Source organism: Calliphora vicina, chromosome 3 (genome assembly GCF_958450345.1).
Source record: "Calliphora vicina chromosome 3, idCalVici1.1, whole genome shotgun sequence".
Taxonomy (NCBI): Eukaryota; Metazoa; Arthropoda; class Insecta; order Diptera; family Calliphoridae; genus Calliphora; species Calliphora vicina.
The window spans coordinates 12,247,493-12,275,249 of record NC_088782.1 but is presented as its reverse complement, the minus strand read 5'-3'; the positions used below and the strand labels follow the sequence as shown (position 1 = coordinate 12,275,249).

Here is a 27,757-nt window from a genome sequence, read left to right as displayed (position 1 = left end):
ATCTTTTTAAATAAAAGGTTTTGAACGAATCTAAGGAATTTGTTTTGTAATGAAAGGTTTTATGGAATAAAAATGATATACAATTCATTGGCCTAGCGTGCGAAGACTTGTCTTTTTTAGGATTAAATATAACTTTGTTATCAATCATTGTTGAGGTAAGTACGAAAAGGGCTAATATATAGTCATTAGCCATGAAGTAATAAAAATTTACTAATAAAATTTGTATAATCAATTCTTAGAATAATACCAAATTAATACAAATTATTTTAGAGCATTTCCTTTATTATATTTTTTCAATTGCAAAAACTTAAAACTATTATTATATTTTATTAAAAATAAGCCAACCAGTTATCAAAATCCATATTCACTTTACTTCAAATCCATTTTGTTCAATTTGTCAATTACTTCTTTTTACCATAAACATAACCACCATTGTTGTCATCGTAGACAGTTTCAATGACATCTATTTTTGGTTTGGGTTTTTGACCGTTAATTAAGGCCAAATTCACATTAGGATAATAGCCACCACCGCCTACGCCCAGAGAACTGCCAATACCCTGTTGATAGTGGCCGCCACCTAAGAGACCATTGCCAATACCCTGCTGATAGTGGCCGCCACCTAAGACACCACTGGAGTACTGAGGATAATAACCAGTATTGTATTGAGGATAATATTGTTGGTGTTGTTGATATTGATTATGGTAAGATGGTTTAAAATATGCTGGGTAGATGGACGTGTGTAAAAATCTTGGAGAGCTTGCAGGTGGCAGATATTCACGAGTAATAATGGCCTCCGAGGATGCCCAGGATATAAGCGAGAGGGCGGAAGCAATTAAAAAAAGTTGTAAGAAATGCTGCAACAAAATTCAATTTAATAATAAATATATAGAAGTATTTATTTTGAGTTAAAAATTTACCATGTTTATTTAGTGGATGTGTCCAATGTTGTGCTGATTTGTTTAAAATGACACGAATTTATATACAAAATATATTTGGTTTGTTTTAATACTTATCTTAAAATTTGCATTTAACAGGAAATGAAATTGATTATAAATTTTCGATTGGTAATTCTTAAAGTAAGCAAGTGATTTTGTAAGTTCATTAAAGAGAAATACAAATAATTTAAAAAATAAAGATTTTTAACAAATTTTATCTTAATAAGAAATTAAGTTAATAAAAAACGTTGACTTATATGGTATTAGTAATACATTAAATATGTATCGAAGCTGTGTTACAATCATTTTTTAATTTGATAGGATTATTAAGGTTCAAATTCATATTAAACGACATAAATACAAATTTTTTATTTAAATTATAAAGGGTCTGATAAAAATCCAACACACTTATATCTATTGGTCCACTCGTTCCAATTTAATGTCCCATAAGTCAAACAGTTCATCAGTATCTCATGAAGATCATTTGTTTCTAAGTCAACGCACAAGAAATCTTTATCTTTCTTGTTCTCATTGAAGCAGCTCGGAGTTTACTTCACTAAAATGTTCTGAAAATGAATTAAACAAAAATGTCCATGGCCTATTTGTAATAGATTTGAATTAATTTCTATTAAGCTATTTGGTAATGGATTTGAATCAAAGAAAATTTGAATGATTCAACAGAGAACGAATTCTCAAAGTAATGAATCTAATACGTTTGAAGCCTATGAATATGGAAAAAATTTAATTTGATATTGAACATTTTATTAAGAATTAGTTTGCTTGGCCCAGTGACATACAAAATGTTCTCAGTAGCTTCGACAGAAATCTTTATATGAAATACCCAGGAACTCATTGTATAATCAAACCGAGCTCGTTTAAGCTTCAAAAATTAATACTATTTTTGAAGCATCATATTTAGGAAAATGAATTTTTTAAATAAAAATTGGTGATTTGCGGAAACCACTTTAAAAATCAACTGTATTTTACTTCAAAACCTTATAAGCAATTAAAAATTTCTTGGTCAATGAGAACATTGTGTATCTCTTTCTGTATCACCCGATCAAGTCTCATTAAAATACTGCTACTACTTCTTGAGATATTACCCATACTATTTATTAGTTTGATGGCTTCAATGACATTAAAGAAAGAAAAACATTTTAATTAAAGTAATAGGAAAAAGTAAATTAAATAAATATTACTTTTGATGTTTCATTTCTTAGTAACTATCTGGGATTTTGGTTGTGCTGGACTACTGATTAGGAATTCGTTCAAATAATTTACGCCCACTGCCCCGCCTACTTTGAAATATCCACTATATTTCGCTTAAAATGTTTACGGTTTGCGGAACATTTGTTAGGTTATTTGATTGCTGGTTTGCTGGGGGATTCACTCAAAATTGAAAACCTCCAACATTTTGTTAAAGTAATAGGAGAACAGAATTGTACAAAAAGAAAGAATTACATAAATATTAGTGGGTTTTTGAAATCATTCAGAAATTGTTCGCCCCTTGCCACGCCCATTTATATTTAGAGACTAGTTTTTGCAGTTTTTGGCCTAATTTAGTATTCCCGGGAATGGCAAAAGTCCTGGAAATAAGGAACAATAGTCTGTAGTATTCGAATCTTATACTTTTGAAAGCTTCCATATTAACAAAAACGTACAATAAGTTTAATTTTAATTGTTTTTTTTTTATTTAATATTTTAAATAATCTTAAACAAGAATAAGTTGTTTTCTTAAAAATGATATCAATAGGAATACATTAAGTTTATTTCAATAAAGCCGCTGGCAAATAAAAAAAAAAACACAAAAAAAATCAATTTTGAGTATAGAGAGTGTATCAGATACAAAAAACGTTATCACTATCATTGTTTAAATGAAGAAAAATTATAAACTAAAAATGTTAGAAAAATATATAATTATAAGAGTAATTGGTATAAAAAAACTGATAATAATAAGTATAAATAAATTGTTTTCTTTATATTATATATAAAATATAAAATAAAATGATATAGTTAATTATAATATTATAATTGTATAAAAAAATATATATGTAGAAGTGTACTGTTTATTTATTTTATTTTTTGTTTAAATAATAGTAGTAATTTATAATTTCTATTCTGTCTTTTCTGTTGTCTGCGATAAATATAAATATTATAATAGTTATTAGTTTAATACTTAAAATGGGAATATTTAAGGAATAAAATTGTAAAATAGTTTAACTATTTTTTGTTTTGTCCATTTTGGTTTTTTAGAGAGTATTAGTTAGAAAAATACGTTAACAATTTCTTTGCATTTGATATTTGTTAAAAGAAATTTACATAAATTGTATATATTGTTTGTATATATATTTTAATAATTTTAAAAAAAAAAATAATAGTAATAATAGTAAATTTTGTCCTTAAATAGACGGCAAACATATAGAATGGAACAACATAAATAAATACAGAAAATTGTTTAATTCTTATGATTCGGAAGCTGCAGATTTACCCAAAAATGGCACAGTCAAATCGACCATATTGGGATATACTAAGTATTTATTAACAGCCTCGCATAGTTTGCCCTCAATAACATTGGTAACAATGCTCCAATCAACCGATTTATCACCCACAGTGGGCCGAGCCGTAAGCCAAAGGCGTGGTGGAGCACGAAAACTAAAAATATTTAAAAAATATATATATTAAAAATGTGGTTACAGCTAAATTAAGTAATTTATTTAAACTTACGCTAGCCATATTCTATCCGAGGGCGGTGGAGGTATATTTATTGTTACACGAGAAACTAAACCTCTTAAATCTATGCCTAATGTTATGGTAGTACTCATATTCTCCATGGCTTTTTGTACAAAAGACAATTCCGTAGCTGATTGGAAAAAGTTGGAAGTTGCAATACGATCAACAAATTTGAATATACGTCTGGCATTGCCCGGATTTGTGGCGCTAAAATGAAAAATTTGTTTTAAAAATAACCATATTTTTTAATTATAAATTCCTTGTTCTCTTACCCTTCACTAACACTGTTCGGATTTTCACCCATTGTACCAGCAATAGGACTATCGGATTCAGTACTCGAACTGCCAGTACTTTCAGCATCACTGTCAAATATAGCACTACCTGTCAAAGCACTTTCTATTAATAATTCCGCTTCGTTAATACCACCTCGTGATGCTTTACTGGCTGCCAAAAGTTCATCTTTCAAAGATGCAGCCAGGTGCGGATTTGGTATGGTGGCATCTAGTTTTGCATCTACAAACAGCGGATTACTACGCATTGGACGTTTAAGACGTAACAAATTCATTTTAGTCGTAACCGTTATATGACAATGACCCTCATAGGTCAAATCCATATCTAGCCATATGCCACGTTCATCGAGCATGGGCTGTGAAACACGATGAATTAGCGGAGGTGTATTACCAAGGTCGATGTTTTTAATGACCACATCCTCCATGAAACTGGGAAGCTAAAAGTACAATATTAATGTGTTTTTAAATAGTGCTTAGTCGATGTGGTCAGTCATTTAATTGCATTGATAACATACCTTAATGGAATTCAATTTCTTTTGCAAGATGTCTTGTATTTTTTCCAGTAGCTGTTCATTTTGTAGGGTGCTGTATAGTAGGCGGCCTATTAAAACGTTAGCCCATACCACGCTGCCAGATGGGCCCAAGAATAACGACTGATCTATGCCCTTCCAAAGTTCATTTTCATGGCGAGCTGTGCGTTTGTTCTAAAATTTTAAAATACAATTTATATTTAAACTAAAAAACATTTTCCATGGTCGGGAAATCGAAAAAGAGTGAAGGTTTAAATTTTTCCAAAATTAATATGGAAATACATATGATTAAAGTGAGATGGAAGTGATTTACAAAATAAAAACTTTAATCATTATTTTAATAAAGTTAAATAAATAAGGTGTAATAAATAAAGAAAAATAATATTTTAATCATATTTGGAGAAAAAAACTGTCCAAATATTACTTCCATCAATTACGATTTACTGCACATGAAGGTTTATTTACATATCCATCCATATTCAAAACTTTATGACAATGACAAAATTATAAACAAATGTTTTTATTAAAAATGTTCATTCAAAAGTTTTCAGTTTTGCTATAATTTTGTCTCTGTCATTCAGTTAAGAATACGGGTGTTTGATTTAAACTTATTTTACTTGATGTTAGTAATGGTTAAATTATAAAAAATAATAAAATTTAAAACATACGCTTTTCTTGTCTAGAGGATCATGAATTATTTGTCCTTTATAAACTGGAATCTTTGATTGTCTACAAGCTTTCTAAAAAAAATTAAGAAAATAAAAACAAAATAATACAAATTTAACTTAAAAATAAGTAAGAGAGCTATATTCCGTTGTGAGGAATCTTATATAACCTTCACCGAATTATTCTTTAAAATTCAAATTTTAAATATTTTTAGGTAAACAAAATTTAATTTTTTTTTCAAAATTTTTTTTTAATTAATTTTAAGTTTTTTAAAATTTTTTTTTTTTTTTTTTTTTTTGAAATTGTTTTTTCAATTTTTTTTTTTCAATTTTTTGAAAAAAAAATTTAGACAAAAAATTTATTTGGTAAAAAAAAAAATTCGGGTTACAAAATAATTTTCTTGATTTTGATTCATTGTAGGTCCAAATTACTATATATACATCGATGCAATGGAGTTTGAAATATCTTTCAATATCTCAGCCATTTATGGGCCGATTTTAAATAGCAACCAGGCCGGAAGAATTCCCGATATATTGATGTATGAATCATGTATGTATGTTATTTTTGAGCTATGGAAAGTTGATTTCAACATACAGACGGACAGGGCTATATCGACTCCGCTATATATAACGATCCAGAATATATTTACTTTGTGGGGTCGCAAATGAAAAATGTAGAAATTACAAACAGAATGACAAACTTATTTTTACCTTTGTCACTCATGGTGTAGGGTATAACAAGTATCTTATATACCCACAACTACCAATTGCTATGCATTTTGTATTAAAATATTTGTCTGGTTCTCCCCAAATTTTTAGTTTTGGTTAATTTAAATTTCACCTTTATAAAAGGAAAACATTTTTGTCTAGCATTTATGTTCATAACTATGGTTCTACTAGACTGATTTTACGAATTTTCAATACCAAACATTTCTGATCAAGAAAGAATATTTAGGGAAAAGTGGTGTTTTTGACACGGAAGACAAAGCTCGCCCAGCCCAGCCAAAAAAGTTTGAAAACCATGAATTGGAGGCATTACTCCATGAAGATTATTGTCAAACTCAACAAAAGCTTGCAAAATCAGCAATTTCAAAACGTTTGCAAGCAGCAGTATTTATCCAAAAGCAGGGAAATTTGGTACCATACGAATTGAAGGTAGGAGACCTTGAAAGAATGCATTCATTACGATAACCCGAAGCGTAAGAAATCGTATGTGAAGCCAGGTGAAACCAGCCATGGTGCTAAGGTAATGCTCTGTATTTGGTGGCAGCAAAAGGGTACTGTCTATTATGAGCTGCTGAAATTGACCAGAACATTACGCCCAGAATTTGCAGCCAGATATGAAACCGTAATATTCTACATGTTAAAAAGTATGGGTTGTTTTGCTTCACCCGCTTTATAGTCCAGACCGTGCCCCATTCGACAATACTATTATCAATCTAAAAATGTATTCCTCTTTAGTTGTCTTTTAACTCATTAGGAAAAAACCATACAAATGATTTAAATACCAATATTATTTCCTTTTAAAAATGTTGATCTCAAAATTATAAAAAAATCCAACTTGCGCTGCTGAGGTTGGTTTGGAAAAGGCGGTTTATATATAGAGAAAATTGATGGATTTTAAATGTTGTTATTAAAAACAAACTAAATTTAAATATATAGCAATGATTTATCTCGATATATATAATAAATTTTAAAATTTATTAATAACTGTAATTTATAAAACAAATTTTGTATCGAACTCTTGTTTTATAAACCTTTAAAATATAAAATAACAATAAAATCGTATAAATGCTCTCAGATGCCGTACTAGTTAGAATTACAGATTCAGTATTACGCAGAAAAACCAAAAAATTTATTGCAATTTGAAGAAAGTGTACGTGAACAGAGCAATAAAAGAAATAAACTAATTTGTGCATAAAAACTGGTGATCAAACTGAAAACTTTGTGAAAATCAAATTGTAATTGTTAATGACATACCTGATATAAAGCCATAAATTTAATATAATTGGCGTCATTACGTGCAGCACTGGCTAACATTAAAAGACCTTCAATAGTTTCAGCATCATCTGGCATAAATTCTATAGATTCATCATCACGTTCCTGTTCCTCTTTTTCAGTAACAGCAGGAGAAAGCTTAAAATTCCGAACAAGACATAAATTATGTTAAATTAAATGGAAGTGAAATACAATCACTTAAACTTACATCAACTAAATCTTCAAAATTAATGGATGAGGCCGATTCTCTTTGTTGCTCAGACATCGAAGATTTGCCAGAACCAGTAACAACATTATCTTTAGGCTGTTTAAATAAGAATAAAATTAAAGCAAACAAATTAAAATAATAGAGGAAGTCACGCTTCTTAAGCTACTTATACACGGTTGTCAGATTTTACAACATTGTCAGAAAAATGCTCACAAAATGGTTACCACAACCATGTGATCTTATGTTGAAACATATGGTCGTTAACCATTTATTGAACATTTTTCTGACAACATTGTAACATCTGACAACCGTGTATCAGAGGCTTTAGTATATTTGCAAGATTAACAAAAGAGCATTTTCAAATTCGCCTTACAACAAACTGTAACAACCATATTATTTAAATTGTATCATGCAACTCCGCATGTTTACTAGGCTGTGATATATTAACAAGACCTGGGGTTTATTGGGTAATTTATTTCGAAAAGAAAATCGTTCGAATTTGTATGTTTATTACATTGTATTTCGAACATCCTTTCTTTCGAATTGAATTCGCAAACTAGGGTTGTTACAATTTGCAATGATTTTTCATTTTGAAAATTTGCCCGAGTACATACAGTTTCTTATATTTTGTGGCTGTAAACTTGCAAACTCTAGCTTTTTTTAGAAACTTGTTATGAAAAGTGAATTCCGCTTATAAAAAATCAAACAAACCTTAGGATTAGTTATTAATTGAGCCGCTTTAGTAGCAGCAGCTTGTAAATCCTTAGAATTAATTAGTTTTACATTACTCAAATGTAAATCTTGATCATGGACATCACCTGTGCTACCAGCTACAAAACGTCTATACCTAGAAGTTGAAAACATTATTAGAAGACTCTTAATTACAGTTAACAGAATTTAATTACCAATCTTCTTTTTCCCTGGCACTTCTGGCAAATAATAATATACGAACTTCATCACCACATGGTACGGTTATATTGTTTAAATCCTCATCAGGATTTACGTCATCTTGCAATTTCTGCAACTGTTGGAATTTGTTTAATAAAATGTTTGGTTAAATCAATATTTTTGTATGTTGTAATTTCAACCTACATCTGCATTCAAAATAGTGGCTCCAAAATCCATTTCCCCACCAGATTCTTGTGTTTGCGTTTCTGTTTCATTTAATTTGTTGCTATTTTCCGATAATTCACGTGTCTCTGGCTTTTCACGCTTGCTGCGATGTCGGCTAAATCTACGTCTTAAAGGTTTGGTGTCGACATCGTCATCATCGGCTGCTGGGGCCATTTTACCATCTTTTATTATGAGTTGTATGGGATATTTGCGATTAAAGTGTCTTTAAAGTGAATTTTAGAAATGTGAGATTAATTCCAAGGATATTATAAGATTTTATGCAATTTACCTTTTTCTAGCCAGGCCAATAGGCAATAATTCAATACGACAGCCTAGTAAATCGTAACTACGATGTGTGGTGAATATAATAGTTTTACGATTTATGGGCAATTCATTCCACATGACACGTTTGGGTATGCGAGCATTTGTAGTGGATATATGTAATACTGTACCTGTTGAAATTAAACAAAACAATTTTATAAATTAATATATGAATTACAGAAAAAATTAAATGTAAAGGATCTTCCAATAGGGACTTCCGAACTTTGACAGTTGATGGCGGCCATATTGTTGAAGCTACATCTGCCAAATTGACTGTCATTTATTCAGTTTGTTTTGACAATACACGCAAATGATAAAATTGTTTTATCAAAATGGGTGTTTTGTTCGGAAATGTTCCTCGAGCTTCGCTCATTTTGCGGATTGTCGAATTTAGGACTATACCAATTCACATGAGATCCAAGAGCCACCAAAAAAGATACTTTTTGGTGTGAATTTTGGGCTGTTGGCGTCATCGGTCCATATTTCTTTGAGAACGATTTTGGCCTGAATTCGATGAAATAGATACCAACGACATGTGGTTTCAACAGGGAGGCGGTACGTGCCACACAGCTTATGCCCCATTGGACATCCTGCACGAGCGATTTGAGGTCATGTTCATCTCTCGTGGAGATGATGTGAACTGACCACCAATATCGTACGATTTGACCCCGTTTGGCTTTTTCTTGTGGGCGTTTTTTAAGTGGAAAGTCTATGCGAATAAGTCGCAAATCTCAGAGGCCCTCAAATCCAACATACCATTTCGTTTAGAAATCCATTGGAAAACATTTTTCAATTGCAATGTATAAATGCAGAATTATATATCAACTTACCCTCCAGTTTAATATAAACCGATCTAGCCATGTTAATACTGAATGTATTTGGATCATAACTATCAATCTCATTCATCCAACCCTAAAAATAAAAAAAATTAAAATAAATTATTAAAATTCCTCCGACAATTAAACTAAACTTACCCCATACGATTTAACAGTTTTATACTCCTTTACCGCCGGCACTTCACATATTGTCATTTTACTATAGTCGGGTATATGGAACGTAGTTTTTTCCGGCTTAAAATGTATCGCATAACGTTCAATAATCGTTTGTATGAAATTCCACAGACCATCAACAATTGTTATGCCGAGCAAACAAGTTAAAACACCGCGTATAAAATCATTTAAGGGTAAAATGAAAATCGTTATCAAACCCATAATAGAGATACAAGGTAAATATTTGGCATGCTTAACAAGTTGATACCAATAGTCCCAAAAGGAATGTTTATTGTCAGTTGGATTTGCCTGGGTAATGGAAGCAGCACTATCCGAGGATAGACGAGACTCGTTGGGAGTCGTATTTGTAGGATCATTGCATTCATACAGCATTTTAATACTTTTCAGAGTGTAGTCCTTGTAGGAAGGAGTGTTAAGGTTATCGGTTTGCAAGGGCAAATCTAATTCATCACGTTTTGGTGGTATGGAATCGGGTGAAGTATCTTCAGTGGGTGGAACGGGTGGCGGTATCATATCCTCTAACATCTCTACACCGGATTCAATTTCAATATCCTTTTTACCCACTGTAACGCCCTTGGTTTTCTTGGCCGGTTTGCCACTTACCACTACTGGCACTACGGCGGCCATTTCACCACTAGCTGCCACGGTGGCCGCTAAAGCCGATGCCATATTGGTGGGTGAGGCCAGTTCGGCTGTTTCTACACCCTTATTACGGCGTCTTCTCAAAAAGTTGCCTCTCAAAGAAGCCGATGAGGACGATGAACCGGTACTTCTACTAGGACTGGTATCCTTCTTAACCGCTGCTATGGCCGAATGGCTGGCTGGTGTGGAAACTGATGCGGTAGAGAGTGTAGCTTTTTGTGCTTGATGAGCTGCGTGTTTGGCCTTGACTTTCGACTTGAGATGGGCAAAGCCACGTCGTAAACGTGAATGTTCAGAGTCACCTTCTAGCAATATTTCATTTTCAAATTCCGAATCAGAGTCTTCCAATTTACTAGATCTTTTATGTTTGGCACTGCCACCCGAGCTGCGTCTGTCCTGTTCCACTGATAAATCTTCACTTAAAGAGGTTTTTGTTTCCTGATCCGAATCGTATTCAAAGCCTGTAAATGGCTGTGGTTCACCTCCTAAGACATGATAAGTTTGGGGTTGAATTTGTATTGTTAGATATTCAAAATGTTTTGATTTTGTTTTTTGTATATTCATTCTTATTATTATTATAATTATTACTATTATTAATTTATTTTAATAATCAAATTAAATATAAAAATTGTTAACAAAAAAACGAAATCATAATTGTAATGAATTTTGAAATATTTACCTTTGATTATAATAGTTGGATATGATTGGGGTTGTAATGTAGTAATATTTGTTGTACTACCTTTAGATGATTTTATATCTTCAATTGTTTGTGAAACTTTACCTTTTATCATGCGCCATGTACCAATCGAAGTGGCATCACTGCTCGATAAAGCGGCTATTAGGTTAGGACCAACCGATGTCGGTGAGATGCCCTCAATACTGCCAGATCTGTGGTGGGGAAAAAGAGTGAAATGGTTTAACACAAGAGATAATTAAAATAACAAAAAGAAAATTATATGTATGTATATTAAAAACTATTTGTTTTAAATAGCAATAAAATAGAAAAATTTCGCAAATTAAGGGTCTGGTATTTTAATTTAATTATATTACAAGGCGGTAAGTTTTTATTCCAAATCGTCAGTATCAGAGTTAGTTTGATATTACGAAGTACATATAACTCAAAAACATAATTTTAGTACACTAAAGCTAAATAAGCTCAGATTAGCAAGTATGTATGTGATGAAAATCCATCGAATTCAAAACGATTGACTTCATCAAAGGTGTGATGAATTAATTCATAACTCAATTTTCGAAATCAACATATCAATCCCATTAAACCATTCAGCACTAATTAATTCGTTGTCTTAATTTTTATTACTCCAAACGTACGGAATTCATTCCTTTAAGAATTTATGCTTTATATAATTAATTCCTTATTTAATTGAATCCATTGCTATCGCCGTAAGACACTCAATATTAGACACGAACCGGATGATATGTCTGAAACAATAAATTAAATGGAGAAAAAATGCGTTTTCAGTTTTTAATTTCGTGATCCTGTTTCCTTTTAAAAGGACAAATTTTAACAATACATTTTTAAAAAAATGTTTCAAAATACTTCTGATCATCTTACTATGTCAAATTTGGTGTCAAATGATCAAGAAGAGTTGTAAAATATTTCGTATTATTTTTATTTTATCCTGTAAGGATCAAAAGATGTCAAAAATGTCCTTTCAAATTTTTATCCTTGAATATCCTTTTAGAATTCCAATAATGAATTATTTGATTTTTTATATTTTAAAAAATGCTATAGTCGGACCCGACCTTATGATACCGTACACCGGGTATATGATTATAAAGAGTTTTCTTTTGATATGAAACTTATTTGTGTTGAATCTTATTTGAATACATACATTTTCGGTAGTGGGCCTTATATGGGAGCTATGACTAATTATGGACTAATCGTCACAAAATTTGGTGTGATGAATTGTGAATATATGAAACATACACACAGAAAACAAATCGATTGGAATTCAGTTCTGATTATAAATATTTAATAAGTAAGACAGAAATAATATTGCAGTTATAGATATTCTATATTCCTAATAGATTTCTTATAGTTAGAATTGTAAAACCACAATCACAATCGAATTGCGGTGCCAACAACCGTAAAACTGGTTAATTGAATTTGGTTTGTGTCTGTACTAAATTTTATTTAAAGTTTTCAGTTATAATAATTTCAATTCGGTGTTCTCTATCAATAGCAATTTTAGATTTTTTGACATTTTCCTTTAAAAAATTTTAATGTAATAAAATATAAAATATTTGAAGGAACATATACGGATTATACAAAATATATTTTGGATAATGACTATAAAATTGCAAGTTACGCTTTTCTGTGGACTATAAATTCATAAATATTTGTATATCTACAAATTTTGTGTAAATATGTTTGTTTTGCATGTAAGTACATATTAGATAAAGATTTGTTGATGCACTAACGACAGTTTTTTATTATAGGCATCCTTACAACAATTATTTAATTGTATCTGCTTCTGCATCCACTATTAGAACCAACATGATTATGACCAACCGAATACTTCAATTTGTTATTAATAAATCGTTGCTATGCTCCTGCCAGTAATTTTTGATTCGATTTAACCTTGGTGTGATGTGCAATGACACGACGGATGAAATGTCTCCATTTTTTTACGTCAAACCAAAAACAATGAAGCAAACCACCAAAATGCAGATACGAGAGTTACATCAGATTTAAAATATATAACTTCTACATAAGAAAAACATTTTTGTCTTCATTCAACAGTATTTTGTTCAATCAGTTTTGATTATGTATATACATATATTTTAAATATTGTAAAATTAAAAGAACAATAAATTATTTTGAATATAATAAGAGAAAAACCACCAAAAATTGTATTTAATTGCTCCAACTAATAGTATTGGTGCTACTCACCGAATTCATTTTTAAAACAGTTGTGTGTATCGTAAATTCAGTCACTGCAATCGAATTCAATCGATAGTACATGCAACCGACAAAATTCGATTGGCGCCAAATTCGGTTGTGACTATGAATCTGTTTTCTCTGTGTATTTGTGTTGAATTTTGTTTGGATACTGACATATTTCAGAGATTTATGTATATTAATGACATTTTCGAGAATGTTGCTTATATGGGAGCTATGGAATATTGTTGACCGATCGTCACGAAATTTGGTCGTGAGAGTTCGGCTTACATAAAACTTAATTGAGCTGAATTTGGTTTGAATATGTTTATAATTAAGATATTTATGAGAGCTTAACTATTTTCAAATAGGCCAATTGTATGGGGGCTAGGATAAATAATGGGCTGATTCAAACCAAATTCAATAGCATTTGTCCTTGGGGCAATATAAAGGTTTGTGCCAAATTTTGTCGAATTATCTTTAAACCAGTTTGATTACAAGGTTTACATGGATGGACGGACATCGCTTAGTCGACTCAGAAAGTGATCCTGAGCAGATTGGTATACTTTAAGTTGGGTGTTGGGACAATATTTTTGTGTGTTGCAAACAACAGCCCTAATCCATTATACCTCCCCCACTATGCTGGTGTAGTTTATAAATATGCACTTTTATTAATAAAACTTTTTTGTATATTTATTAGCAATCTTAAAGGATAAACATTTTAAGGGACATTTTTGACATCTTTTGATGCTTTCAGGATAAAATAAAGATAATGCAAAATATTTTACAACTCTTCTTGTTCTTTTGACATACAATTTGTCATTGTTGAAATAGCAGGAGTATTTTTAAATATTTTATGAAAAATGTACTTCTTTGAAGTCCTTAAAAAAGGACACAGGATCACGAAATGAAAAACTAAAAACACAGTTTTTCACCATTAAATTTATAGTTTCAGACGTATATCATCCGGTTCGTGTCTAACGGATTTTTTCTTTATTTTTCGGACGGTGTAATAGCATAATAAAATATGTATGTTGAATTATTAAAATTTTCTTTAATTCAAATCTATTACTAAAGGTATTTATAGACGGCAATACTGAGTATTAACACTTTTCAAATTTAAAATATTATTAAAATCAGTCGGTATTTCAAAAAATCGTTTCGAAAAAACATTTATTGTTTACATGATAGTATTACAAATATTTTATTTCTTTGTTGATGGATATTTTTCTGAAAATTTTATTTTTATTTTAAATTTTCTTGACATTTTTATTTGCCTTATTTGTTTTTATAAATACATACCCGATACATATGAAAATAAATGTATCACAAATCAAAAAAATCATTTGTATTTTTTGAAAATCTAATACAAATTTTGTTTAGACGATGATATTGTATTATGATACTTGAGTTTTTGACAAATATTAATACTAGTATTGCCGTCTATAAATACCTTAATTCAAATATATTTATTAATTTTTAACAACTGATTTTATAAACTGCATTTCAAAAGTTTCTATTTCAGAAATTTCCAATTGAATTTAAGAATATTAAAATTATATTTCAGAATTGTGCATTTGTATTTCAGAAATTTCTCATTGTATTTCAAAATTTTTTCTATTGTATTTCCGAATTTTCCAATTTTATTTTAGAATTTCTCAATTGTATTTCAGAAATTTCCATTTGCATTTCAGAAAATATTAATAGCAATAGTAATGGAAACTTCTGAAATATAATTGGAATATTCTGAAATACAATAAGAAAATTCTGAAATATAAATGGTAATTTAATTGGAATTTTCTAAATTATAATTAGAAAATGCTGAAATTCAATATGTTGTTAATATAACAAAAGTGTCAATATGACAACAAGTATTGTCAATATGACAACGATGCGTTTTCAGTTCTCTAACAAGAGAACAAGAGAAGCTTATTAATTTTTAACAACGAATTTTATAAAATTTCCGTGTTTTTCTAGTGTGAAGTTTTTTTTTTTTGCACACATTTACTGATTTAGATTAAAAAAGAAAACTCATTTAAATATTTATTCAGAAAAAATGTATTTATTAAGTGAATTGTATTATTTTTGTTTTTTATTTATTTATTTTTTTGTTGTAATATTATAATTTTATTAATATATAATTTCATTCCTTTCCATCTGTATTTATTTTGATGCACCAAAAGTTTTCAAGTTTTCTTTTATTTCTTTTTGTTATATTAATAATACATTTTGTTTTATTTGTTTAAACTGTATTTTTTTGTTTGTATTTGGAAATATAATGTCGATAAAAGTTTGCAACTAATTTTTATTATTTGATTTTCATTAATTATTTTTTTTTTGTTTGTTTTTAATTAATTTGTATTAATATTTCACTTTATTTGGTTTTTATACTGATATATTTAGTTTTTAAAACTTTTTATTCTTTGGAGTAGTAAATAATAATTTGTTTCAACTATTTCATGTTTTTTTTGTTTTTAATTTTTATAATTTATTAATAATTTTAGTTTTTTTTCTTTCTTTTAGCAAAAACTGTTTATTAAATTTTTGGTTTATTTTAAGTTTTGGGGGTAGAAATATTTATATATTTTTTTGTTTTAAATTGCTGTTGTAATTGTTTAAGGGTTTTTGTTTATATATTTGTTTTTATATATATTATTAGTTTTAATAATTGTATGTAAACTTTCTTTTTTTTAACTATGCTATATTTTGTTGTTTAAAAAATAGAAAAAAAGAAACTACAAAATTTATTTTAAATATATATTCGTTTTTGTTTTGGTTTTTTTTTTATGTAAAAATAACTAAAAAAAAAAGTTTTATAAATAAATGATTTTTGTTTTATAAAATATTTTCTTTATACTTATTGTATATAAAAAAAATTCATATGAAAAAATATTATACCTAAATTGTATGTTCTAATAATTATAATTATAATAATTATTATGATAAAGTATTTCTTGTTTTTATTTATTTATTTCTTTTTGGTTTGTAATTATAAATATTTTGCTAAAGGAATCATTTATTTAAGGGAGTTTCTTTTTTTTTGTTAAATTACCGTATTTCTTTTTATATGGAAGGATGTGTTTTATGTTTTATTTATTTAATTATTTATTTTATTATGTTTATTTAAAAATGGGCATTAAGGTTAACAAAAATTCTTTTAGTTAAGGTACTACTTGAAGAATATTACAATATTATATATATTTTGTTTTGCGTATTCGGTTTCACTTTTTTTAATTTAAAAAAATATATTTGATACATTTTATAGTCTATACTAAGAAATTTAGAAGTTTCTAGATACTTCTGTGCTGTCTCTACTAAATCATACATAATGTACAAGTACTAAACATGGAGTTTTAATTTACCCTACAAACAAAATTAAAAGTATTTGAAAGAAATTGATCTTGTCATGATTTTTTAAGTACTCGTACATTAAAATGAAAAGCTAAAACTGCTTATTCAAATTTTTACTGGAATTCAAGTTGAAAACATGTGTAATTCAAGCCTTGATTCCAGTACCATGCAATTGAATTGTTATTGTAGTACACTTTATATCAATAGCATTAAGAAATTGATATAGATAGTGATGTCCGCCTATCTATATGTTGAAATCAGCTTTGAGAAGGTCCCAGATATCTTAGGGATCCCAGATCCGGATCAATATATCAGATACGTGTACGTTCTAGAATGACACTATTGAAAACCATCAAAATTTAGCACAAATGGTTGAAATATAATTGAAACCCACTACCAACGATTTTTTAAGTATTTTTTATCTATATGAAATATATACTAAGTTTTGCGCATCCTTTGAAAGACTTATTTCGCTAACATTTTTTTAAAATATTGTTATTTTTTTTTTGAACATTTCACTTTTTCTGGAAATCATTTTAAATATTATGAATAAACTTTGATTTACACTGAAAAGCTAACGTTTCCAGTTGAACTTTTGAAGGTTCCTGAAGGAATAGAGGAACATTCAAGCTCAAAAAATGGGAATACAAATTTTTTTTCTACATGAATATGATAAAATTATTGTATACAATCCAAATCTACTGATTTACGAATGCATAGAGATGTGCAATCGTCTTAAATCTCGATATCCTCCTCTGAAACTCGACCATTTCGAATCACTAATTCATTGAGGGGTCAATTGAATTAGTGAATGAATGGACAATCAAATTAAATCTCGATATCCTCCTCTGAAACTCGCCAATTGATTGAAGCAGCCAAGTAGTGAACCCCACCTCTATGGTCAATCGACTCAAATCCCGATATCCTCCTCTTTAATTTGCCAATACTTTGAAGCAACCAAATAAGCACAAACAGTGTGGAAAGAAGACAACTACAATCCTAATCACGTGATTGATGAATGACATTGACATCTTTATGATCAATTGACTTAAATTTCAAAATACTACCCCGAAACTCGCCAATTTATTGAATTAGATATGTTTTCATGGAAAAACAAGTAAGAAATTACACTAAGTAAAAGAGCAAAAACATTTTTCTTTTAAAATTTCAATAATTTATATTTTTGAGTGATTTTCGGAAGTGGGCCTTATATGGGGGCTATGACCAATTATGGACCGATCACCATGAAATTAGGTCGTGTGATTTATTTCTATATGAAAGTTTACTATGTTGAATTGTGTGTATACCAATATTTTTAAGCGATTTATGCACGTTAAAGTGATTTTCGGAAGCGGGTCTATATGGGAGCTATGACTAATTATGGACCGATCGTAACAAAATTTGGTGACATTAATTTTGTATATATAAAACTTATTTGGAGCGCAATTTGTGGAGATACATTTATAAATTAAACATTTATGACCGATAAAGTCCAATTTCGGAAGGACATTTGTATGGGGGCTAGGTGAAATAATGGACCGATTTCAGCCAGTTTCAATAGGCTTGGTCCTTGGGCCGAAAAAATATTATGTACCAAATTTGATCGAAATATCTTCAAAATTGCGACCTGTACTCTGCGCACAAGGTTTACATGGACAACCAGCCAGCCAGCCAACCAGACGGACATTGTTTAATCGACTCAGAAAGTGATTCTAAGTCGATCGGTATACTTTAAGCTGTTAGACTAATATTTTTGGGCGTTACAAACATCTGCACAAACGCATAATACCCTCCCCACTATGGTGGTGTAGGGTATAAAAAGAGTTTAACAATTTAAAAATCTATCGAGAATGCCGAACAGATCGGATCTTGCTAGACTTCATCAGGACCAGGTTACCCAAGCAATAAGGAAAGAAGAGAGGAACACAGTATTTCATGATCTATTCCTATTTAAAAAACTATTGAGAATTCCGACTAGATCGGATCTTGGTAGATTTCTTTGAACTTATTTCACTTGTTCTCCAAATCATTTAAAATATCTTTAAAAATGTCGATAATCGAACAATCGAACTTACTCATTCCTCATTTTATAATTTTTACTGCGTGAAAATTATATCCAATTCAAATCTAACGATATACGAATTTATAACACCTCAATGGGAAATCGACTGAAATATCGATATCCTTCGCTTAAACTCGCCCATTCCTTGAAGAAGTCAAGTATGGGTTGACTCAAGCAATATGAAAATAAGAGTGGAACACGATATCTCATTATGATCTATGGCTATTTAAAAGCCAATAGAGAATGCTGCCGTGATCGGATCTTGTTAGACTTCTTTGCCCAAGTAGATGTGCTGCAATTCTGGGGATCACGAATATGGAAAGAAGAGTGGAAACGGTATCTTATGATGATCTATTCCAAATTAAAGAATTATCGATAATGCCACCTGGATTCGTACAAATCATGACATATGTACTGCAACTCTTGGTATATTCCGACAACCCTCATTGCGATCGAGATGACTGTCGAATAGACAAATCCATATCCGCCATATCGAAAGTAAATTCAAAAAAATTTCAGTATAAAAGCATTCATTGAATTTCAAGTATTATTTGAATATTATTTTGATACCGAACAAAAATTTAATTTTCATTCCCTGATTTTCGTTTATCAGTTCAACTCAATTCGGCTTTTGATGATGAGCAGCACACTATTTCAAACGTAGTGATCGTTCTCTTAGAACTTAAAATTACAATAATATATAGTTTTTATTATGTCACGAGGGCGATCAGGGATCTATTCATATGACTTCGATCTGCTTTGCCAAATCCCACAACATTTTTTCACTCACATAGGGAAAGTTTTATAGATCAGCAGAGAGTGTAGTTTAAAAGACACTAAATCCATTATTGATTGTACATATTTTTAAATCTTTTAAATTTTGTATTATTCATGACATTACCGGTACATACATATGTATATTCTTAGTATAGATTATAAAAATAACTGCCTTTAAACCGATTTAATTTCTAATTATTTTCTTTTTTTGTTTATTAATCCATTTTAATAAATATTTTGCAATAGGTACCAAATTTTTATTACAGTTATATCATCCAATTAATTTCACTAATTAAAACAGGTTTTCTAGCTACTAATATTTCAATTAATTGTTCACTTTCATCAATCAATCAATCATTCAATTAATTAATTCATTAATGTTATACAAAAATTGTGCTATGAAAAGTTTCAAAAAATAATTTGTTTTTGTTATTATTATTTTGGTTTTCTATTAATATTTTTTGTTTTTATTTTCTTTTTTTAAGATACAAGATAAATTAAATGCTTTTTAAAACTCATGATTAGATTTTTCACGAAAAATTTCTTTTGACATTCTCTGCAAATTTGTTATATAAAAATCGTTAAGTAGGTAAGTATGTAGTATGTTTATTCTTATTTAATTATTTATTTATTTATAATAATTATATTTTTAAAAAAGCCAATTGTTTTTTTCATTATAATTATTAAATATTTGTAAGATTTTTGTTATTTGAAGTAAAGTTTTGTCATTTTTTTTTTATTTTTTTATGTAGTATTCAAGGCGTTTTATATATATATTCATTTTTTTTTTGTTTAATTAAAAAAACGTTTAAGCTTTAGATTAAAGTTATAAGTTTTTGTTTGTTTATAATTAATTTTTTTTAAAAAAAACTAATAAGGAGTGAGATCGAAAAATTCTTAACACACGTTTTTCATTACATTTTTTAACCCAAGTATTATTTGAATTTTTTTTTGATCAAGTTACCTTTGAAAAACATGTCAGTTATTATGTGTAATGTCAATTATATTAATTTTTTTGTTAATCTGATTAAAATGAGTGACCAGAAAAAAGTGCGTACTGAAATTATTAAATATTTTCAACAAAACCCAACTTGGTCTTACAAAAAGTTGGCCAAGCATACAAAGGTCTGCCGTCAAACTGTTTCCAATGTTATTAAACAGTACCGGGAGAACTTGTCAGTTGATAGAAAACCTGGTTCAGGTAGAAGGAATGGTCCACATGATGTTTCTAAAGCCAAAAAAATAGAACGCATTTTCAAAAGAGCTCCCAACACATCCGGTAGGAAAGCAGCCCGGTTAGCTCAGTGCTCGGACTATTTGGTACGAAAAGTTAAAGCTAATGCAGGTTTAAAAACATACAAGGCTCAAAAAGTTCCTGACAGGAACGCTACTAAAAATTTAGAGGCCAAAAACAGAGCACGGAAATTGAAGTCAAGTTTTATAAAAAAATATTCTTGCTGCATAATGGATGACGAAACGTATGTTCTGGCAGATTTTTCGCAACTTCCAGGTCAAAAATTTTATGTTGCTGATGCTCGAGGGAATGTTGAAGAAAAGTTTAGGACCCAAAAGCAGACAAAATTTCCCAGAAAGTTCTTGGTATGGCAAGCAATATGCAGTTGCGGCAAAAGAAGCCACTCATTTGTTACAACGGGCTCTATAAATACCGAAATTTACATCAAGGAATGTTTACAAAAAAGGCTGCTTCCATTCATAAGACTTCATAATGTGTCCACTTATTTTTGGCCTGACTTGGCATCCTGTCACTATGGCAAACAAGCCCTTGAGTGGTACAAGAACAATAATGTGGTATTTGTACCAAGAGAGGCAAATCCTCCAAACTGCCCGGAGCTAAGGCCAGTGGAGAGATATTGGGCTCTTGTTAAAAGAGAATTGAAGAGTACAAAAAAGGTGTCCAAAAGTGTGGTAGATTTTAAACGGAGATGGACTACATGTTCGAGCAAAGTGACAGAAAGCACTATAAAAACGTTAATGGAAGGGTTTCCGAAAAAGGTTCAAAATTTCATCACTAGTGATTAAAACTATAAAAATAATTTTTTTTGTAAATTGTAATAATAATTTCAATCAAATAAAAAAAAAATTAAAGCTGTAAGTTTAGTGGTTTCTTTTTTATAAACATATATGTATGTTAAGAATTTTTCGATCTCACTCCTTAATTGTACTACCTTTATTTCATTTAATTCGTATATATTTTTTTGAATGTTTTATTTTAGTTCTTTATACAACAGTTTTGGTTTCATAAATTAAATATGTATATTATTTAATAATAATATTGTTTTAAGTCTTATTTTTTTTAATAAAATTACAGATCATTTTATAGTTTTTCTTATTGGTTTGTTTTTTATATAAAACTCGTAATGTTTAGAGATTTATTGCAAGTAGAATCAGAAAAGTTTGAAGTTGAAAGATTTTTATTATTTAAAATTTATATATTTAAAGAGAATGAAAATGCAAATGATAATTGGTTTTCAAAAGCTGAATCCATAAAATGTATACTAAATAAATTTAAAGAAAAATTTCCTATTTTCACCCTTAAACGTGTTCTAGAATGCATATTCCCTTCCAATTTTTTTTTGTTGGTTTAACTGGCCTATACTTTTTAAGTTAAATCTACGTTTAACTAAAGAATATCTGCCATGTTCTGTAAACCGAATCCTTTAATGTACTCCGATTTTAAAACGAATTCAAGTTTTACTTGCGAGTAAACAAACCTTTTATAAAATTAGGATTTCCACAGCTCCAAAATTTTACTTAAAGGTTTTTGAAAACTACTCGATTAACAGAACATATCATCCTTAAAACTAGGGCTATGAGCTATAATTTTAAAGTGACGCCATGTTAAATCGACTAGATATTATCACATAAATTGTTTAAAATAGTAAATATTTCTGTGAAAGTTCTCAGGTTTTTTTCTCGGTTTTTTCAAACAAAAATGATGAAAAAAGATTAATCGGTGAAGACAATTTGTGGAGAGATGCTGAAAACTGGACTATGTCAGAAACTAAACAAGTAATATACGGTCGTTAAACCGGAAAACTACGATTTCGATTATAAATGATTGTGATTCCGTGTAATTTATTAATTCCAAAAACATATTTAATAACTCTGATTTCTGATTTATATTAAAACAAAAGTGAAGTTTTTGGTACAGAAATTGACTAAACATTTTGAAAAACAAATAATTACAAAGGAATATCAAATTTCACTTTTAAAACTGAAAGTGGTTTCATTCCGAAAGAAATGTTCGTTTTACTTTTTCTGAATGGAATTCTGTGATAGGCCTGTATGGCTTCAATTTATTTCATATAAAGCTATTTTTTCTAATCATTTTCAATTTGAAATCTAACTTGGTGTTGTCCTTTTGAGGTTAGATGAAATTGCTTATGTAAGAACAATTTAGTATAAATTATTTGAATTTATGTACATAAGTCAGAATTTCATTTCGATCGAAAATGTACATAAATAAAAACAAACATTTCTTTCGGAATGTAACCACTTTCAGTTTTAATTAAAAGTGGAATTGATATTTCTTTCTAATTATTTGTTTTTCTAAAATTTTTAATTAATTTCTGTACCAAAAACTTCACTCTTATTGTAATATAAATCGGAAATATTAAATATATTTTTGGAATTAATAAATTACACGGAATCTGAAGAACCTAAAACGAAATCGAACGGAATTGAAACCAATCCAAACAATGCCTGATAACATTCATTTATAATCGAATTGGGAATTGACAAAATCAAATGGAATCTGAATAAGCTAAAACAAAATCGATCGGAATTGAAACCATTCCGAATGAAATGTTAATTTCATAACTTTTTTAGCTTTGTGCTCATAGAATAAACGCATAGAACGGAAGGAGAGAGCAAAAAATTATTCTCTTTTCATACATACGAGTGATACAAAATCAAAATATATGCAATACATTCTCATGTATTAGGTTTTTGACAACAGACTTAGGTTTTTATCTCTCAGTTACCTATCTAGTTGTTGTCTATGTTTGAGCTCTTCATACACCTTATCTTTCAATTTCGATTGATTTCAAGTATAATGTGACAAATAGCAATCATTTTAAACGAATCTCGGCATGAAATGTAATTCATATGATGAACAATGGAAACATATCAAATCTTTCTACGTTTTCAAAAAGGAAAAGGATTTCCATCACATACCAGATTATTTTTTGTGTTAATAGCTGAGATAAATAACAACCGAGTCGGAAGAATTCCGGAGATATTGATGAATGAATCGTGTATCTAAGTTATTTGGGGGCTTCGAAAAATTGATTTCAACAGATAGATGGACAGACAGACGGACGGACATGTCTTAATCGACTCCGCTATCTAGAAGGAGCCATTGCTTCAAAAATTATTTATTAAATCGACCTCTAGTCATAGATTAAGGAACGGAAGGATCACATGAAATATGCTGCCATTTTTCGTTCATCAACATTGTTCACGTGAAAAAAATCCCCAACATGGAATTTTGTAAACAATCTGTTAAGAACAAAATCAACTATTGTGAATGAAAAGTTCATGGGAATATCACGATTGCAATTTTCGAGGGAAATTGATATTTCATAGGAACACAAATTTCACATGTTTTACATGAATTAGGTTTTGGACATATAGTACATAGTCTGATACAACAAAATACATTGATTAACATGTATTTTGTTGTTGCAAGAGTTAGGTATTTGACAGTAACGTCTCGTTTCAATGTTAGCCTATGGTTTTGGCTTTCAGATACCTATCTATTTGTCATTTATGCCTCAAGTCTAACGAAACATAAACGTATTCACATAAAGTCGGCTTTTATAAAGTCAACTATGTGAAAGCAAACTCAATCGATCGAAAAAACTACATACAGCCCAATCATGAATAAAAAATTCCGCGGGAGTTTGTTCCCCGGGAGTTTTTTCCCATTGAATTTGAATAGGAAAAATGAGAAAAGGGAAAAAACTCACGCGGAATTTTTATTCATAATTGGGCTGATAAAGAATTCAATTTTCATCGTTTGCAGAACTATTCGTTGGAATAGTAAAAATCGAGGAACAGGACATATAAAATGTTTTATTATTTTTAGTTATAGTATGTATTTTATTCCTAGGTTTAGTCATATTTTCATCTATTATTTCGAAAAAAACCAAAAAAATTTTTGAATTTTCAATGTATCATAGAGGCAAAAAAAATACTCAAAATGGTTGTTTCTGTTTTCACATACATTCTCACCACTTCGATTTTTGATAATTGTCTTAGGTCTTTGACAGTAGAGTTTCCGATCTAAGTGTATTTATCTATGGTATCAAGCATGCAAATTTAAAATTTCCAATCGATTCGAAATTATATTCAACAAAAGGAATTTCCAGGACGGTAACTGCGTAACTAAATCCGAAAATGTTCGAATTTATGTGGTAAATACACTATAATTCGAAACGATTTCCTTTTGAATCGAATTAAGGAGTAACCCCCCAGATTGGTTGATCAATTTATAGAGAAACCTTTAATTTTCTAAGAATATGGGTGTGTTCGTAAATTCAGTATGATTGCATCACTGCAGCAAATTAAAAGTTTAGCGTTCGAAAAAGCATATTTGCGATTATTGCTTTACGTCAAACGTTTTTTAATGCAAATTGTTGGCAGTGATGCCGCAAATTTGTGCAACCAATGCATCATTAAGTTATATGTTGCAAAAGTTTGCAGGTCGTGGCATCAGTGATGCACAAATTTACTGCATTTACGAACACACCCTATGACTGACGTTCGTTTTTGTAAACATTTGAATTAACGAAGGCGCATTTTTTGTTTTATTTTTCATAAATTTATTAAATTCAGATTTAAACATTGAGCTTTCTCGGAAATGCATCACTGCGCTGCATTTGATGCGCATCTGTGATTAGTTTACGATGCTGATGCGTAGACAATGCATCAGCCATTTTGGTGATGCTTGTTTGCGCATCATCTGTATCACTGTTGCAGCGCAGTGATGCATTTCCGAAAAGGCCCATTCTTTATATCTTCGATCATTTTAAATAGAACAACAAAACTCGAATTGTCGAATAACCCACTAACAACCAACTTCCTGAAACCAAAGATAAAAACCTTTAGACATTTCAAATGAATTTCAATTATTTCACTAGATATATACATATCGTCACCTAAAATGCAAAACAACGTAACATCATTTCAATGATTTTCAAAATAATGCTAGTAAATTCTATTCCAAACTGAAAAATATCAGCGATTCATTTGTTTGGTTCCTTTGTTGTTACATTATTTAGCAATTTAGTTGACGATATATAACACCATTTAAAATCTAGCTGATATTCCAAATAAAACAACATTTTCTTTTTATTTTAATAATAAAAAATAAACATGTAATTTTTCTTTGCTTCATATAAAAGTATAAATTATAATATTGTAATAAAAAAACAACAATTCTAAAAAAAAAAATAATTAAAAAATTTATTATAAAAAAAATTAACAAAAACACAAATTTAACATTAAATATAAAAAGAAATTGCAATATAAAAGTATAAAAATTAATAAAAAAAAAAATCAAAATGGGATTCTCTTTAAATTTTGTATAGTATATTAAAAAAACAAACAGCAAAATTTAAGATTGATTTGTTTATTTGATAAAATGAATTCGAAATGTTAAAGAACAGAGTAAAGTGTAGCTTTCAGGGCGAGAGTTTATTAAAGTTAAAATTTTTTAAAGCAAGAATCAGCTTAAAGTTTAAATTTAAGATTTTTTTCATAATTATTTAATTAATTTATAAGATATTTGTTATTAATTAACAAGAGTTAAAGGTGTTTTGGGGGATTTCTTTATAGTTTTTAGTTTAAATATTTAGGTATATATATTTTTTTGTTGGCTTTTGTTATATATATATTATACATGTAGAAAAAATTATATAAAAAAGTATAAAAAATTGTTTATATATTTATGTATATATAATAATAATAAAAAAAACATAATAATTATAATGAATTTTACTACCCGATTAAAGTTTTTTGTTTTTTTTTCTTCTTTTTTTGTAGATTTTTTTTATTATATTTAAAAAATGATTATTTTTTTTTTGGTTTTTATGTATATAGTGTGTTAAAATTTGTTTTTTTTAAGTTTGAGAGATTTTGTTTTTTAAAAAAATATATGTTTTTTTTGTTAATTATAAAAAAGACCTTTTTGGTATAAATGTTTTAAACGATATGTATTACAAAAATACTGTAAACAAAAAAAGGTCTTTTAACTTGTTTGCTAATACTTGATTTTTAAACACACTATTTTTCAAGTTTTTTTTTATTATTATTTTAAGATTTTGACTAAATTTTTATATTTATTTAATAAAAATTCTAGAAAAATTTTACTAATTCTTTATTTTGTTTTTTTTTTTTTTTAATTTTTTGGTTTGGTAAAAATATATTCTTTTTATAAATTTATTGCCAATTTTTTGTGTTTGAAGCAATTTTTTGTTTTAATTTAACATAAAAAAAAAACATTTTACTATATTATATAATTATTTTTTCTGTTATATAAAGAAGTCTAAAAAGTTTCAAAAATGTCTTTGCTAATATTTTCTTTAAATATTTTTCATGATAAGTTTAATATGTATTTTTTTTTATTTACATTTTCTTTTCTCCGTTTGGATTTAATTATATAAAAATGTAATTTAAAAACTGTTAAATTTACTAAATTATCTGTTTCATTTTCTTAATTTTTTGTTATATATTTGTTTAATAGCTAGTTTTTATGTTATTATAATTATTTATTTAATTAATTTATTTCGTTTTATTTTAGGTTTAAGTTTGGAAAAAGTTTTTTTAGGGTTTTTAATATTATTTTTAAAGTTGAAGCTTTAAATAATTTGCTTTTTATTATAATTAGTTAATATTGCACATATTTTTTGTTATAAATTTCTTTAATTGTTTTATTATTATTTATTTTTATTGAATATAAAAAGTGTTTACAAAAAAATATTTATAAAAAAATGTTTACGAGCTAAATTTCCATTCTTGTTTAAATTTATGGTTTAATTATTAAAATAAAACAAATTTCGGTTTAAGAATTAACAAAAAAAAAACATTGGTTATTTAAAAAAATAAAAACAAGAAAAAAAAACTAATACTGAACACAAAGTAGTTTTAAAAACAATTATATTTTTTTTGTTAATTTTTTTAAAATGTTTAAAACTGAAA

At 28.6% G+C, this 27,757-nt stretch overlaps 2 protein-coding genes across 6 annotated transcripts in view; both read right to left on the bottom strand.

Annotated features, from left to right (window-relative positions):
* Positions 1-261: 261 nt before the first annotated feature.
* LOC135955262 (uncharacterized) lies at positions 262-990 on the bottom strand. The gene is made up of 2 exons (XM_065505597.1): positions 918-990; positions 262-854 (listed from the first exon to the last, which is right to left on the bottom strand). Exons 1-2 carry the CDS (start codon positions 918-920, stop codon positions 402-404), a joined length of 456 nt encoding a protein of 151 aa, XP_065361669.1. The 5' UTR covers positions 921-990; the 3' UTR covers positions 262-401.
* Positions 991-2,602: 1,612 nt separating this feature from the next.
* LOC135955791 (translational regulator orb2-like) overlaps positions 2,603-27,757 on the bottom strand; it is an 80,311-nt gene continuing 55,156 nt past the window's right edge. For all 5 annotated transcript variants that reach the window (XM_065506155.1, XM_065506156.1, XM_065506152.1 and 2 more), the window contains 14 exons: positions 11,122-11,330; positions 9,765-10,927; positions 9,621-9,702; positions 8,759-8,921; positions 8,449-8,692; positions 8,262-8,380; positions 8,068-8,203; positions 7,357-7,452; positions 7,131-7,286; positions 5,154-5,225; positions 4,471-4,659; positions 3,938-4,392; positions 3,660-3,872; positions 2,603-3,587 (listed from right to left, as the gene is read on the bottom strand). In XM_065506155.1, the coding sequence (XP_065362227.1) occupies positions 3,398-3,587; positions 3,660-3,872; positions 3,938-4,392; positions 4,471-4,659; positions 5,154-5,225; positions 7,131-7,286; positions 7,357-7,452; positions 8,068-8,203; positions 8,262-8,380; positions 8,449-8,692; positions 8,759-8,921; positions 9,621-9,702; positions 9,765-10,927; positions 11,122-11,330 (3,487 nt within the window). In that variant the 3' untranslated portion in view covers positions 2,603-3,397. The remainder of the gene's footprint in view (positions 3,588-3,659; positions 3,873-3,937; positions 4,393-4,470; positions 4,660-5,153; positions 5,226-7,130; positions 7,287-7,356; positions 7,453-8,067; positions 8,204-8,261; positions 8,381-8,448; positions 8,693-8,758; positions 8,922-9,620; positions 9,703-9,764; positions 10,928-11,121; positions 11,331-27,757) is intronic.